The sequence below is a fragment of the Daktulosphaira vitifoliae genome, unplaced genomic scaffold (assembly GCF_025091365.1).
Source record: "Daktulosphaira vitifoliae isolate Bord-2020 unplaced genomic scaffold, ASM2509136v1 Scaffold_1, whole genome shotgun sequence".
Classification (NCBI taxonomy): domain Eukaryota; kingdom Metazoa; phylum Arthropoda; class Insecta; order Hemiptera; family Phylloxeridae; genus Daktulosphaira; species Daktulosphaira vitifoliae.
In genome coordinates, this window is record NW_026099572.1 from 18,885,264 (window position 1) to 18,901,896 (window position 16,633).

At 35.0% G+C, this 16,633-nt stretch overlaps 2 protein-coding genes across 2 annotated transcripts; one reads left to right on the forward strand and one right to left on the reverse strand.

Moving 5' to 3' along the window:
- Positions 1-4,852: 4,852 nt before the first annotated feature.
- LOC126906249 (uncharacterized) lies at positions 4,853-9,401 on the forward strand. Its single transcript, XM_050686712.1, has 6 exons — positions 4,853-7,468; positions 7,532-7,848; positions 7,905-8,037; positions 8,100-8,381; positions 8,447-9,044; positions 9,395-9,401. Exons 1-6 carry the CDS (start codon positions 6,871-6,873, stop codon positions 9,399-9,401), a joined length of 1,935 nt encoding a protein of 644 aa, XP_050542669.1. The 5' UTR covers positions 4,853-6,870.
- A 1,982-nt stretch (positions 9,402-11,383) lies between these two features.
- Positions 11,384-13,780, reverse strand: LOC126906359 (uncharacterized). Its single transcript, XM_050686969.1, has 2 exons — positions 12,892-13,780; positions 11,384-12,705 (listed from the first exon to the last, which is right to left on the reverse strand). Exons 1-2 carry the CDS (start codon positions 13,778-13,780, stop codon positions 11,384-11,386), a joined length of 2,211 nt encoding a protein of 736 aa, XP_050542926.1.
- Positions 13,781-16,633: the final 2,853 nt, after the last annotated feature.

Genomic DNA, 16,633 nt, shown 5'->3' on the forward strand with positions numbered 1-16,633 from the left:
AAACTATTATTAGTTATGTTATAAATGTTTATACATTCTTTATATACTGACCATCTATTGGTTTTGTTGATTTGTATTTTAAGTTTTCTACAAATATCGTCGATTATATCTGAATTAAATATTAAAAAATTCGACATAGAGTAATTCGATTATTCTAGAATTTCCATTATTTTAGAACTTCTACATCTATTATTTATTGAAAAACTATTGTCTGTTTCAATCACAGGAACCATATTTTTTAAGATTTTCCTTATACATGAATTTTTATAGTTAATATAGTACACAATTCGTTTTTTTAATTTTATATCATTTGGTTTTTTATAGATTTTTTCATAAATATTAACTACACAATTATGTTTAATTGTTACTTTGGAATAATCTAATTTAGGATATTCAATATTTATTTGTTGATGTAAAGATTATTTAAACTTTTAAAAATAACGTTAACAACTTTTGTATATCTATTCGACAACTTAAATCACAGAACTATACTCTTAAAGGTAGACGTAAACTACTTTTATATAACTGTTCGACAATAAAATTGCCAGAACTATACTTTTTAGGGTAGACGTAAACTACCTATTTATATTTCTTTGACAACTTAAATGTCAGAATTGTATTGAGTTACTTACGGTCACTCAATACCAAAGGGTAGGAAAAGAGGAAAATAAAGGATAAAATATTAGGATAGTTTTTAAAGGTTTGAGGAAAAAAAGTTAAATATAAGGATAAAGAATATAAAATATGGAATTAAATCAATTTTAGAATTGTGGAAAGGATAGGAGAAATAGTTGTTCGACAAATCATATATCAGATCTATACTCTTCCGGGTATACTTAAACTACCTTTGTATAACTGTTCAGCAATAGAATTCTCAGAACTATACTCTTAAGGGAAGATGTAAACTACCTATGTATAATTGTTTAATAACTTAAATGTCAGAACTGTCTTGAGTGACTGTGAACAACATAATACCAATGAGCAGGACAAGGAAAAGAAAATAAAGGATGAATTTAAGGAATGTTTTTCAAAGGATGTAAAAAAAAAAATTAAAAAAAAATATATATATATATACTTACCTTTTTTTTTATACATATCGCAAAATAATTTCTTCATTAGCTTCTCTATTAAATAAAAAATATTAATAATTTGAAAGATATTTACTGTAAAATATTTTTATTCATATGTTAAACTTAATTATATTTTTACCTTTTTTGGGAGCATGTGAAGGTATTAATTTTGCTATAACTATTTTAAAGAAGTTTGGAAATGTATTATTTTACTCTTGGAATACTATACAGAATGATTCTTTAACTACATCTCACTAAATATTTTTGAAAATATGAGAGTTCATTCTTTGTATTTATTTATTTTTTTTTTTTGCAACAATATTGCTTATTTGTTAAGATATTCTATGAAAAAAATTAAATTTCTAACATCATCCCTAAATCTTTAAACTATTATTAACTTTTGTTTTTGAAATGTTTGTTGAAAAAAAACTAATTGCTGTTTATTTTCAAAAATATTTCTTGAGGCGTAGTTAAAAAATTAGACTGTATATTTGTTTATACATATGTAATAACAGCGCATAAAATTATAATATTATAATTATTCTAATTTTAAATCAGATACCAGATTTAAAAAAAAAATTTTTGAAAATAGCAAATGGCCGGAGTAAGTTGTAGTTTTTTCGAACCGGCGGATTATAAAATATTAAATAATATTATAAAATGATAATATTAAGAATTTCTGGGCAATTAATAATTAAAAATTTATTATTCAATAATTATTGAATAAAAGATAAATACAAGGAAATAATTACACTCAGATGCATAAAATGCGAAACTTTAATCGAATTAGTAACATTTATATTATAAGCATATAGATCACATCACCGTTAACGACAAAAAATGATTTGAAAATATATAAAGACATAAACCATACATCACACTAGTTATGAAATCTATATAAATCATCATTTAGATTATGACTATTTGCAGTTGAACAAATAGCATCAGTTTTAAAAAAAAAAAAATAATAAAACTTTTGTTTCAGTTGTAGGTTTAGAAGTTAAAATTTTTATTAAGACATATTTAAAATCGTATCGAAGCTAAAAATTAATATCGATGCTAAAATTTATTTTTTACTATTGTTATCAAAATGTTTACATTGTATTGTTATAACTTTCAAAAAAAAAAACATTTTAATCAATATGTATAATTTTATTAGAGCGAGTAAATTTCATTAAATTAAATATTACTTTGTTTATTACCAAAAATTAATTAATTTTCGTTGAAATATGTACTTAAATTATCAATTATAAATGCACATTGCCAGCGTTAACGAAAATTTAAGTAATTACATAATAACTATTTTCCGGATTATAACATATTTTAATACAACATATATTTTCCGTTCTTTCACCGAAACAACAGTATATTATTTTACCAATTAATTCAGAAATCATATGATAAAATAACACAAAAATTACATAGAAAAGATACGCCATTTAAAACCATAATTGACTTTTTTGAAAAAAAATTTAATAATTTTCTAAAAAGCGACAATATGATGTCAAAATATTATTTAAAAATTTTTATGAATGTTTTATTAAGGTTACCGTTAATTATGAACTTTTAAAATTGCATAATGCCATCCTCTAGAATTGTTCGAATACCAAAAAAATATAAATGTGCAAAAATTGGTGATGATTGTCAAACTCTAAGGCGTGCCCCAAGGGGGTTAAAAATGAAAGGGAAGATTCTTAGTTTTTTTTTGTCTATCTCAAAAACATTAACTTTTATAAAAAAGTTCCTAGACATTTTTTGTAGGTATAATATTTTTCTCTAAAAAAGATATCTACAAAAAATTTTGAAAAATTGTTATTTAACCTAAAATGATAATGAAAATGAAAATGTTCTATATTTACCGTTGAAACTATTAACTTGATTTATTTTATAAACCGTTCACTATAGAAAAAAAATGTCACAAAAGTTGTTTCAAATTAAATTTTCTATATATTTTTTATCTAACATTTTTTTTATCATTTACTATTCATAAGGTATGTCGATTATTCTATGAAATTATACGGTTTTCTCAATATCTTCATAAATTTAAAAACCACAAAATTCGTTGTTTATAGGCTTAGAAAATAGTAATTCATAAGATAAAGTTATTGTTTATTATTTTTAAACGTTTTATTTTATTACATGTTTTTATCTGATATACTCCAAAAGAAAGATGGAAAACTTCTTCTTTCATTATCAAAAAAACAACTAGTTGAAAGTTTACCAATAATTATGTCATATAATAATGTAGAGCAACTACTCAATGTACCTGAAATTTCATCTGGTTCGGGGGAATGTCAAGCACAGTGGCGGCTCGCCGGGTGAGGCAAGTGAGACACAATCTCACCTGCAATTTATCTTATAATAATTTATTTATTTCGAGCCTCTATCAATATCAAATATCTTTCAAAATATTATAATTAACGCAATTTGTAATCTTGAACCATAAAAGATAATAGGACGAAAATAGATAACATAATGTTACACCTGACAGGCGCTGCACAAACACAGTGAGATATAACACGGTAGTTAGTGCAGAAACCAAACGTCTGCGCTCGCCGTTCGTTAATGATTAAAAAATAAATATAGTTTAAAAAACTAAAAAAACACGCTTTTAAAGCACATCGAACTAAAAAGTTAAAAATAATTTTTAAAATAAGTTTAAAATAATTATTAACAAAAAATACTAGTATTATTGTGATAAAAGCGTCAGGCGCTCAATATACAAAAAATATGGCATAAAGCACCCATGCTTTTTTTCACAATAATACTAGTATTTTTCGTTCATTATTGGTTTTAAGTTAATTTTAAAAATTATTTTTAACTTTTTAGTTCGATGTGCTTGAAAAGCGTGTTTTTTAGTTTTTTTAAACTATATTTATTTTTCACTTTTTAGTTTCATGTTATGATAGTAGTTAATATCAATATGATGGTTGTAACGGGTAACGGGAAATAAGGGTTCGATTCCGGAGAGGGAGTCTAAGAAACGGCTACCACATCCAAGGAAAGCAGCAGGCGCGTAAAGTGGAGGTAGTGACGAAAAATAACGATACGAGAATCATCCTCCGTAATCGGAATGAATACACTACATATCTCTTAATGAGAATAAAGTGTATTAATATATAAGTTTTAATAGTAATTAGAATATATATATATATATAAAGGGACTTAAGTACGTAAACGTATCATGCATGAGGTATAGCCGTGTTTATGTGGGCGGGCATGGCGGAGGGAACATTATACACGAGGCATATACGGCAGCAGAGGCGTCGGCTGTAGGAATATATAAATGAATATTAACATATACGTATATACGTACAAATATTAATATATATATATTAATATTATAATTAGCGGTGGCGGTAGGAATATATAATCTTCGCATAATATCGCGGCACTTTTGCTGGCGTCGAAGACGCGATGTCCGGCGTGATCCTCGGGCGTCAATATGTTAGCAGCGTAGATGACGACGGTGCGCGAGTGCGGATCAGTTTGTTGACGATGTTATTTTGACAATGGGAAGAAGACTACGGTATAGCGGCGGGACGTCGTCGGCCGTGCGGCACTTGCTGGACTTTGCACCGCGGCGTAAAACGACGCGGGGCTGTGTCAATTACAATAAAAATTTGTTATATATATATATATAATTGATGATAAGCGCGTGTCTACGGGTTGGAAAATATTGTTCTCTACGAGTGGTGAGCGGGGTGGGGCGAATGCGTTACAACAGTATAGTCTCAAGGTCATACACGACGGGATACGCGACATAATAACACGTNTCGGGATACGCGACATAATAACATGTGCCGCGTGGAGTTACAAACTTACAAACGACAAACAACAAACAACATACACGTGAAACTAATATAAGCGTGTTAATGACAACACGTTACACGACTGATTACGAAGTAAACCGATGAGGTCCGAGAGGCAAACTTTTTTTTGATTCAGTTGCTATACTGGATTAATTAGATTGATTGGTGGGGGGAGAGTCCTAAATACTTGGTAAAATGAGGCTGATGTAAATTTTCCTCAACGGTGAACACCATCGTGTGCCAGGTGGTTTCAAATGCGAAACGGCATTTTACATATAAATTAAATGGAATCGACAATATGTCGTTATTGTTCCTAATCTATGCTTACCCCACAAAAACAACAAACGAATTACGTTTATCACATCAGTTATCAGTCAATGTATAAAACTATTATACGTTTATAATTTTTCATCTTATAATTTATAAACATTTCAAAGAATTAACATGTTACCGATTAATACAGCTATTATCTACGTGTATCTATAATCTTAAAAATAGGTATATTCTTTATTCAAATTTACTTAATTAAAAGTTTGCCTCACCACTTCCGAGACCCACGAGCCGCCACTGGTCAAGCAACAGCTGTCTTTGCAGCAATTGAAAAATGGGGTTTAACTAAAAGAGTAAAATCATTATGTTGTGATACAACAGTTTCTAATACAGGTAGACTTAAAGATGGCTGCATATTATTGGAGCAAAAGTTGGGGCGTAATATTTTGTATTTACCGTGTAGATATCACATTTTTGAAATTTTATAAAAAAAAGTTTTTGAAATCAAGTTTAATTCATCATCTACTCCAGATGTTCTTATATTCAATAAATTTCAAAAGTCTTGGTAAAATTATTTAAGTGGAATGGAAGATATTATTGTTTTAGAAAATTAAAAATAATAAAAGATGATATTTTGAAATTTAGTTTTGATCCAATACCAACCTCGAGATGTCAATAAGAAACTTTTAGAACTGGTCATAATATTTTTTGGTGAAACACCTCTAAATGCGATTGAGGCTTGGAACGGGACTACGTTAAGATGAAGTGGTCGGTGTATCCACTAAGAGTCGCCGTCCAAGAACAACAAAATCATTTTGACCTGTTGTATATCGGTGACTCTGACAAGTATCATTACGCGTACATTTCAGATTTTTCGAGGCTCGTGCGCAGCCAAAAAACTAAACACAAATGTCGCATATACACTTGCAGACGTTGCTTCACTAGCTTTGATGATCAACCTAAGAAACATATTCTTTGAGGTCAACAAGCGTTGGAGCAACACAAGTTAATATGCGGCAAGGATAAACCAATTTTACCTGTTATGCCGGCAGAGGGTAGTAAGGTCGCCTTTGACGCGTGGGTAAAGACGCAACAGTTACCGTTTGTCATTTACGCTGATTTTGAGGCCTTGCTGGAGCAAACATACAATCGTATAGGTGCCTATACTAGGACTGTGCACACACACCATCCTATGAGCTACGGGTTCATGGTAAAAACATCGGACGTTGTGCCCTCCGAGCTTCTCGAACTCTACGGTATACCGCAATCACCGGTAATATACCGTGGCTCTGAGGATCGCGAAGAGGTCGCCAAGGCATTCGTAATGGCTGTAACGGAAGTGACGCGCAACATTTCCAAATTGTTGCGTAAAACTAACGTTCCCATCCGAATGTCTGTCGATGATGTGCGCAGGCATAGGGAAAAAATGCTATGCGACTTATGTCGCACGGCATCCAAGGATTCCACCCCAAAGTCGCAGACCACTGCCATCTATCGGGCCGTTGTGCAATGCGTGTAACCTGAAAGTGAAGACTGTTAACTTTGTGCCGTGCTTCTTGCACAATCTTTCGGGTTACGACGCGCATTTCATCGTCACTGAATTGGGGTACGACGACTAAAGGATTTCGGTCATACCGAATTCCGAGGAGAAGTATATTTCGGTCACGAAACACGTGACCAATAACTTCTCCATACGGTTTGTCGACACCTTCCGGTTCATGGCCTCCTCCCTGTCCACCTTGGCCGGTAACCTAATGACACCCGATTTCGTTAAATTCCGGGAAACGGCCAAGGTGTTCCGCCCGGAAGATATGCCGTTGGTTACGCGTAAAGGCGTATACCCTTACGAGTACACTGATAGTTGGGCTAAATTGGACGAAACGGAACTACCACCTCAGGACGCTTTCTATAGTCAGTTGAGTGAGTCTAATATTGATGACGACGACTATAGACACGCCACAGAGGTGTGGAACCGTTTCAGCTGCTCAACCCTCGGTGAGTACAGCGACCTATACCTAAAGATCGACGTGCTGTTGTTGGCTGACGTTTTTGAGAACTTTCGCGACATCTGTACTACAACATACAATTTGGACCCGGTACACTATTATACCGCACCGGGTTTTAGCTTCGATTGTATGTTGAAGTACACCAGGGTGAAGCTGGAGCTCTTAAACGACTACGACATGCTACTGATGGTGGAACAGGGTATTCGTGGTGGGCTGGTGCAGGCCGTCAAGCACTATGCCAAGGCCAATAATCCAAAGACACCGGATTACGATTCAACAAAACCAGACTCATGGATCGTCTACCAAGACTGTAAGTATTATATATAAGTGTAATAAATGAGAGATAATTAAAGAAAGTTAAAAATAATTACAGGCAATAACCTGTACGGTTGGGCTATGAGTCAGCCCATGCCGTACGGAGGCTTCCGGTGGTATGAAGGAGCAGATCCTCTGACCGACCTTCAATTGCTTCCGGACACTGGTAATACGGGGCGTATATATGAAGTGGATGTATCGTATCCAGAAGAGCTGCATGACGAGCACAACGACTTGCCGTTCTTGCCTGGCAACGATGTACCACCGGGTTCCAAAGAGACCAATCTCATGGCCACTTTGAAACCCAAACAACGGTACGTCGTACACTATGTCAACTTGAAACAGGCGATTGCACACGGACTGCAAGTCGATAAAGTATATACATCGTACCTAGAGCTATTAGTTATGATATTAATATGCTTGTCACACAGGTGCACCGCGTTTTAGAGTTTCAACAAAGTGCTTGGTTGAAACCGTACATTGAGTTGAACACTGAAATGCGGAAACAGGCGGCAAATGCTTTTGAAATATCGTTTTTCAAATTAATGAATAATGCCGTCTTTGGTAAGTGCACGCTCAATGCTAAAGCAGTTGTATGTTATTCGATAAACATTTACATTTTATAGGGAAAACCATGGAGAACATGCGGAAACGCATCCGTATTGAGCTAATCTCCAGTCCCGAACGTCTATGCAAGCTCGTAAACCAACCAAACTTCAACGACTGTATCAAATACGGCGAAAGCTTGTGCGCCATCATAATGGACACAAAGATTGTCAAGTTTATCAAACCAATATACGTCGGTTTAGCAGTGCTTGACATTAGCAAGTTGCTAATGTACAAGTACTTCTACGACGTATTAAAACCTCATTATGGTGACGCAATCAGCCTGGTTTACATGGATACTGGTGAGTACAACCGTACAGCAGAAATATTTTTACTATATTTATATATTTTTAATTTTTTTTTTCAGACTCCTTCATTTACCTGCTCAGAGTCAGAGACTTTTACCAGGATTTAGCCGACAGTCCTGATTTACTAGTGCACGTGGACGCATCTAGCCTGCCCAAGGATCACTCTTGTTACTCGACCTCGAGGAAGAAGACACCTGGTCTGTTTTCAGACGAGACCGGCGGCCTCACTCTTTTTGAGATCGCTGCACTTCGTTCAAAGTGCTATGCATTTGACATGGAAGGCAGCGAACTCATCAAGTCTAAGGGGATCCGCGGACACGTCATCCGCAACCATCTGTCTTTGGACGATTACAAACGATGCTTGTTTGAAGACGATAACGATGGCGACGATGCGTCAAAACGAGCGTTGGCCGGAGAGAATGCCCGTGTAGTCATCGGAGCCGTACGTGATGGTGAGATTCCACCGACATTATCACTACCGTACACTCCGTACCGACAGAACGTGTCAATTCGTTCTTTCGAGCACGAGGTACGCACTTTACGTACAACCAAGTTGGCGCTTAACCGTTTCGACGATAAGCGCTACACGCTCGACAACAGAGTTGACACGCTGGCTTACGGTCATTATGCCATTCCATCGGAAGAAATTTANTTACGGTCATTATGCCATTCCACCGGAAGAAATTTGATCAACATTATTTTTTATAATAGTAATAAGATTGTAAAATTCTTTAAATATCCATATTGACAAATGTAAAATATATTGTATGCTTAATCGTGTAATTGAATTTTATGATAAGGTTTTTTGTAAATATAAGTGTTGTATATATAGTTGTAAATATAGTTTTAAGATTTTTTAATGTAATATTTTACTGAATTAAAATTGTAAATAAATGTAATTTAGAATTCATATTATAATAAATGGTTAATAAATATCTATTTTTATAATTAAAACAAAAATATTTACCCATTTTGTATTTTGATAATACCATATTATTAAACAATAGGTATTAATAACCTATAGTAAGTACTACACGTATTTTAGAACTATAAATATTCAAATCATTAATATACATTTTTTTATGGAAAATATATTGTACGAATACAAATGAGAATATTACAAAATCATTTTTTGACAATAATGTTACATATTATAATTCATCCACTGTTCTAAGCAAATTGCCTTGTATAAACTACACACGGTCGGGTTGTTCATGTGTCGGATACAACACATTTTTGTAACACAACTTAAATTGTACAGCGGTGGGCAGTCCAAATCCTCGACGTTGACTATACGTTGTCCCGGTATGTACTTTTCCACTACTCGCTTTTTCACAGCTCCTTTCACGTAAATGGTCTCGCACCGCAACAGTTTCATGATTCTCGGCAACTCATTGTATTCAACGTCACCGCAACGAGTATCCATTCCATGTAGGTATTTTTTCAACCAAAAGTTTGTTTTAGCATCACCCTCGATACTTTTTGGATGTTTAAACATCCAATGAGCGAATGAAGTACAGTCTATGGCAATGACAGTCAGTTCCTTGACCAAAAACGATTGGTCGGCTGCCACAATATCTTGTATATCGACAATCATTGAGGTGAGATATTGGTTTTCGGTATCCATGAGTTGTGCTCTGGACCAAATCCTAACCATTTAACGAAGCACTGGTCCCCTCGTGTTCGCAACACTCGTTCGACTAAATACATGTCCGGATAACTGGTCTTGTTCAGCTCTTCGGTGTAAAACAAACCACGTATTGGATTTCCCTGATAGTCTTCTAGATAGTATGTTGGCGGTACTGTTTGCCTAACCTTAACTATGGTAAACCGTTCGGTGCTCCAGTTTGGTAAGTAACCCTTATCAAACACTGATTTATGTACACTGATCCGCACCTTGTCACCCACACGAAATTTTACCGGTAAATTATCCGGTATTTGACGCAACTTGAACCGAACCAGGTCTGGGTTTTTCACTGCTTGCACTGGTGTCATTCCGATTGTTCTATGTTTACGCACGTTATTGTAGTCATGCAACAGCGCAGACAACCGATTCACCCATTTGTACGAGCCACGTGCACTAAAGTCACGCCACATTGCATTTTTCAGCGTACGGTTAAAACGTTCCACTAGACACGCTTTCATCGTGGAATAAGTAGAATAATGATTGATTGCGTATTGTGACATCAGTTTTTGAAATTGTTTATTGTAAAATTCTTTACCATTGTCCGTTTGCAAAAGCTTAGGATGACGACCATGTTTCAGTATTCCGTTCATGGCTGCGGTAACTTCGTTGGCCGTTTTATTTTTCAACGGGACGGCCCACGTGTATTTTAAAAATCCATCGACGCACGTTAAAATATAACGATGTCATCGATCAGGGTATGCGCGCATTTCCACGAGGTCAGCGTGCCATATATCATCGAGACCCTTGATATTTATCCGGGCACGGGTATACGTCCTGCGAGCCTGCCGGTGTAGTTCGTTAGCAATNTTGACGGTGGAGTTCGTTAGCAATGTTCTTATTCATAACGCCACTGGTATCTGTTCAATGTAACCGGCTTCCTGCAGCTCTTCCAATATAGAAACGATTTCCGGTGAAACTCCAGTGTTGCCAGCCGACCGGGCTGATATCAATAAACGTAAACGTTCCACGAGCTCGTTGGGGTCGTCCCAGTAAACGTAATCTTTTTTCTTGTTGTTCAATCTCAATTGTAGACCCGCACCGATAATGGATGTGTCACTGATGTTGCTGCTGCTGCTTTCAAACAACGGTAAGGAATTGTTTGGGTTACCACCATAACCGTTATCAAACAATGGTTTAATGGTGTTTACATACTTTTGACCTCCTTTTTTCAATGTTCCGTCTTTATTTAAATGCACACCGGTTTTGCCGAGAATCGTTTTGTACGCATGCAAATCCGATTCGGAGTAAACTCCAGGGTTTTTCGAAAACAGTAAATCCACAAGACCCATAGTCAGAGGGAATTTTTCATCTAAAACATTAATTGTTCCTCTNCGAGAGAACAATATAGAGCCACTAAACAGTCACGAGATTTAAAATGTGTTGTATTGCGACGAATAAATCCTAACATACGCAAAGCTTTACCAACTATGAGGTCAATATGTGGTCTAGAATCTAGCGAGGGGACAAAAACAAAACCCAGATCGTTTACTTGGGAGACCCGTTTTAACACTACATTGTCGAGAAAATAATTGTGATTTATCATTTCACTAGATCGGTAAAATGACATGACTTTACATTTTCCAGCACTAAGACATAAACCAACTGTCTTACACCAAATGACAAATTGATCTAAGACTTTTTGGAGAGTCAAACAATCATCTACTTTAGATATTTTATAAAATATTTTAGCGTCATCAGCAAAAAGAATAATACGACATGGAGAGGCAATAGAAAAAATCCCATTTATAAAAATATTGAATAATAAAGGACCTAAATGACTACCTTGAGGTACACCACTAGGAGTAGGAAAGATCTTGGATGAAATACCAAATAATTGGACAAACTGACTTCTTCCACTTAAGTATGATTTAACCCAAGACAAAAAAGGTTCACCGACACCTAAACGGTCTAAGATAAAAACTAAAATGTTGTGATTAATGGAATCAAAAGCTTTAGAGAAATCTGTGTATATAACATCAACTTGAGATTTAGATTCTAACGCTTCATGAACATAGGACAAGAAATCAAGAGAACAAGTGACAGTGGAACGTTTAGGGAAGAAGCCATGTTGATCAATAGATAAAACTGATAAAAATTTCAACTGAATATGTTTTAAGACAATTGACTCAAAAATTTTACCTAACCAAGGCAAACAAGAAATGGGTCGATAGTTTTTGACATCGGAAGGATTGCCATTTTTCAAAATAGGAGTCACTCTACTAATTTTCCAAGAAGAAGGAAAAACACCTTCATTGAGGGATTTATTGAAAATAAGGGAAATAGGAACAGAGAGTATATCACGACAGTGATATAAAAACAAAGGAGAAATTCCATCAGGACCCAACCCACGTGTCTTTGACAACTGCTCCAATGCTTCGAGTACTTCATCACAAGATATAGAAAGAGAAGAGGGAAGGAAAGTAAAATGAGGTAGGTTAAGATCATCAAGATGATCAGATGAGGGTATGGAATGATTGTTGTAAACGGATGAAAAATAAGACGAGAAGAGATCGGGAACATGGATACCAGATGCTTTTTCAGTACCAAGGAAAACCTCGTTAGGAATTTTGTTCTCACCTTGGCGTTCACGAACAAAGGACCAAAACATACGAGGATTACAACGTAGGCGTTCTTGAGTGAAATTTAAATAATTATTATATAGATACTTAGATTCAGCTTTACATTGGGAACGCAGGAGAGAAAAATTATAGTACAACGAAGCACTACCATTAATTTTGTAAAGTTTATGAGCATATTTTTTTTTAGCCAAAAGATTTTTTAATTTAGAAGACGCCCAAGGAGGGAAGGTTGACTCACGAAATGTCTTAATAGGTATAAATTTATGAATAACAGATGTGAGGTTTGTTTGCACAAAATCAGCAGCTTCATTGGTTGACAGCATGCTAAGATTATCAAACCAATTGATAGAATTAAGTGCGCCATTAATCAAATCATAATTAGCATTATTAAAATCGTAAAATTTATGTTTGGTATCAAACGAGGGGATAAAACATTGGTTGAGGCAAGATATTGAGAGTGCAAGATGGTAAGAATCGCAGGGCAAAAGGTAATCAAGGGCTTTATTAACATGAACATTACTGGCATTAGTAAATAACAGATCCAGAGTAGAATCATTAACATTTCGTATTTCATTAATCTGATTAAAATTAATTAAAGAATACTGGTCACCTATTAATCGGACTTTATCAGATATAGGACCGTAATATTCTAACCTAGTAGAAGTATTTACCCATTTAACATTTGGAAGGTTAAAGTCTCCAAATACCATACCAAAACTAAAATTATTTGAACCCCATATTTTATCTAATGAAGCTACATGATTTTCATAGATACAAATATCTGAACCAGGAGGCAAGTATACACAAGCAATAAGCGCTGTAACACCTCTGAGTAGAGTAATCTGTACAAAAATTTGCTCAACACTATCAGAGGGGGATTTTATTAAAACGGGATTAAGCTCATTTTTCACTGCGATAAGAGTTCCTCCTCCACGAATACATTTACTGTTTTCGGAATTACGATCACATCTAAAAATCATACACCCTTTAAAACCTAACTCAGAATTAGCGATGTCCGCAGAAAGCCAAGTTTCAGTTAAAAGATATATATCATAATTAAGAGTGACTAGATTAGTACGTAAATTAAATAGCTTTGTACGTAAACCCCTGACATTTTGGTAGTACATATTAAGTGGTTTTGAGCATTTACTAGCATAAGGATTACTTACAATGTTACGAGAGTGAGATAAACTGGAAATTACAGAGTTAGGCTCTAAGTAATTCCGAAATTTATCAATAAAATCAAAATATACATTAATTGAAGATATACAATTAGCACAAATAGAACAATTAAAATTTATAATAAAGGACGAGTTTTGATGGTGGTTCGGATTGATGAAAAATTGATCCGAAACTAGTTTTTTGAAGACTGAATGGTGGAGTGTTGTTGTGGTTGGCGAATCGATCTTGTTTGGTGGTCATCAGCAACAATGAGTGGTACGCCATTAATATATTTTATCCTGATATTAGTTTCACCTTTATTCCTACGTTCTGCTAGATCGGAATATCCACCACGGATGTGACTACGCTCTAACATGGTACGATCACGAGTAACGGACAATGGGAATTTGGGTGAACTTGAACCACGAGATCTCAAAGCAATATTATAGTTAGATAAGAAATTAATTGCAATTTCCTTCGAAGGAAAAATAACTTTAAGCGGTCGTGGACCTCTTGCATTTACACGGCCCAACCGAAATAACTTTAAATTATCCGGTAGAATCACTGACAGAGGTTTTAAGAATTCAGACAAAAGTTTAGAGTCGTCAGAAATTCTATCAGCCGGTAAAGAAGAGGAAGACTCAGAAAGTCCATGAACAATAATATTGCATGAGCATTTTTCACGTTCAGATAATTCTTGAAGTAGTTGAGGAACAATATCATTAACTGGAGTAAGACCAGAATTAGATTGGATTTTAGATTTGAGAACGCTTACTTCCATTTTCAAATTATCATTTTCTTTTTTAAGAGCTAATAGATCACTAACTAGGTTATCCATTTTGGCGAGAATAGCATCATTAGTCTTTTCTTGAGTTAATAATTTGGATTTTATAGATTGAATATCGCCATGCATGGATTTGAGTGAATTCATAATATCCTTTAGAGAATATTCATCGCTGCTAGACTTTGATTTCGACTTTATTTGCGGGGAAGACGACATGTCAAAATAAATAGGAGATTGCCCCTTAAAAGTTTCAAGGAAGCAACCAGTTTAACGGCGAAGTACAAGAATTTGACCACGTTGTTAATTTAGATACAGAAATCAGCCACAAGAACCAGCGTTAAAGTCTCTGAGAAAAACAGCTGAACAGATTCAGTTACAATAAAACTGGCGTTTTAATCAGCTGATCGAATAGAAGCAAGACACTTAACATTGATAAGACATGAACATATTACCATGTAATGATGTGGCATTCTATTATTTCGGACAAAGAGAAAACTTATGAACAGCAGCTCGGATAACAAAACGACTCACAAATACGAACTAGGATCCAATAAACACACTTTACAAACTATTAATATAAAGAGTACAGCTAAACGGTAAAATAAATTAATCAAAAAAGGAGTAAACTTTTCACTGTTATCACTGTTTAATATATGTTTAATATGTATTTTAAAAGGAGGTATTTTGACCTCCTTTTTTCAATGTTCCGTCTTTATTTAAATGCACACCAGTTTTGCCGAGAATCCTTTTGTACGCATACAAATCCGATTCGGAGTAAACACCAGGATTTTTCGAAAACAGTAAATCCACAAGACCCATAGTGAGCGGGAATTTTTCATCTAAAACATTAATTGTTCCTCTGTCGAGAAAGATATTGTCGGCTTCAACTAATGTCATTGTTCCATCCGGTGATACCTTTGGTCCATACATTTTATCTCTATTGGGGTTCATTGACCATTGATACATGTACTGATGGAAAAACCCGTCATCGTGTTCCACAGTGTATCTATCATCGTTTAAACTCTTGATAGTTTGCTGTAATTGTTCTTGTTGTTGTTGTTGTTTTTGCTGTTGCTGTGACGCAATTTTATCTAATGGTTCAATGATTGGCGCCAACTGACGTTTTACGCGAGTCAACGAATCCGCTTCGCCACGACGCAATTCTGTGTACTTTTTTCGAACATTTTCCCGGGCTTCAGTCAACAGTTTCAGCAATGTTTCCTTATCAGCACTCATATTGTAACAAATGTGTCAAACTTGTATCTGTATCGACCGTCGTCCCGCGCAAAGTCCAAACAAATCACTGCGAATCCGCACCGATCCTTGTTCCAACACTCTTTGCAAAACTCTTTGAATTCTCCAAATTTCATATCGCAACACACGTATTCATCGTACGCGTGTCGTAGATTAACTTCATCCTGCCGGAACAACACCACCACATTTGTGTTGTCACGTAACATTTGTTTTTGTATGCGCGACAGTGTTTGGGAGAGAAAAACACATCAACTTGCCTGTGTCGTCCTCGCGCGAAATAATCACACATTACATTTTGTTTTTCCATGACAACATCGTCGAATATAAAAACCGAATTGGGCAGGATGTTGTCCACCGATGGTACATCGCCCCCGTTTTCATAGGTAAACAACTGCACTCCTTGGACGCCGCGTAAAACATCCACGAGTAGTTGATACTTGCACTGATGCAACGATTTCGAGTAAACGTAAACATTTTCAAATCGAAGTCCGTTGATATCGGTCAATAGAGTAAACATCAAGTTTGTTTTTCCACAATTTGACGGTCCGCAAATCAATGCACGTATTGTATTTGGCAATAGTTTACCGTGTTTACTAGGTGCAATCTCACTACTTTTTTCAAAATTCACGATAGGTAGCGTGAGAGTCTGTTTTTTGAAACGCATCGCACGTCATCGAACAATAACTGTCAATATGAAAATAATGGTTAAACAGAGACAACGTGGAAAACGAGGTGCAGGGATATTGAATACTGTAATCAACAAATTACCATTCGANTATAG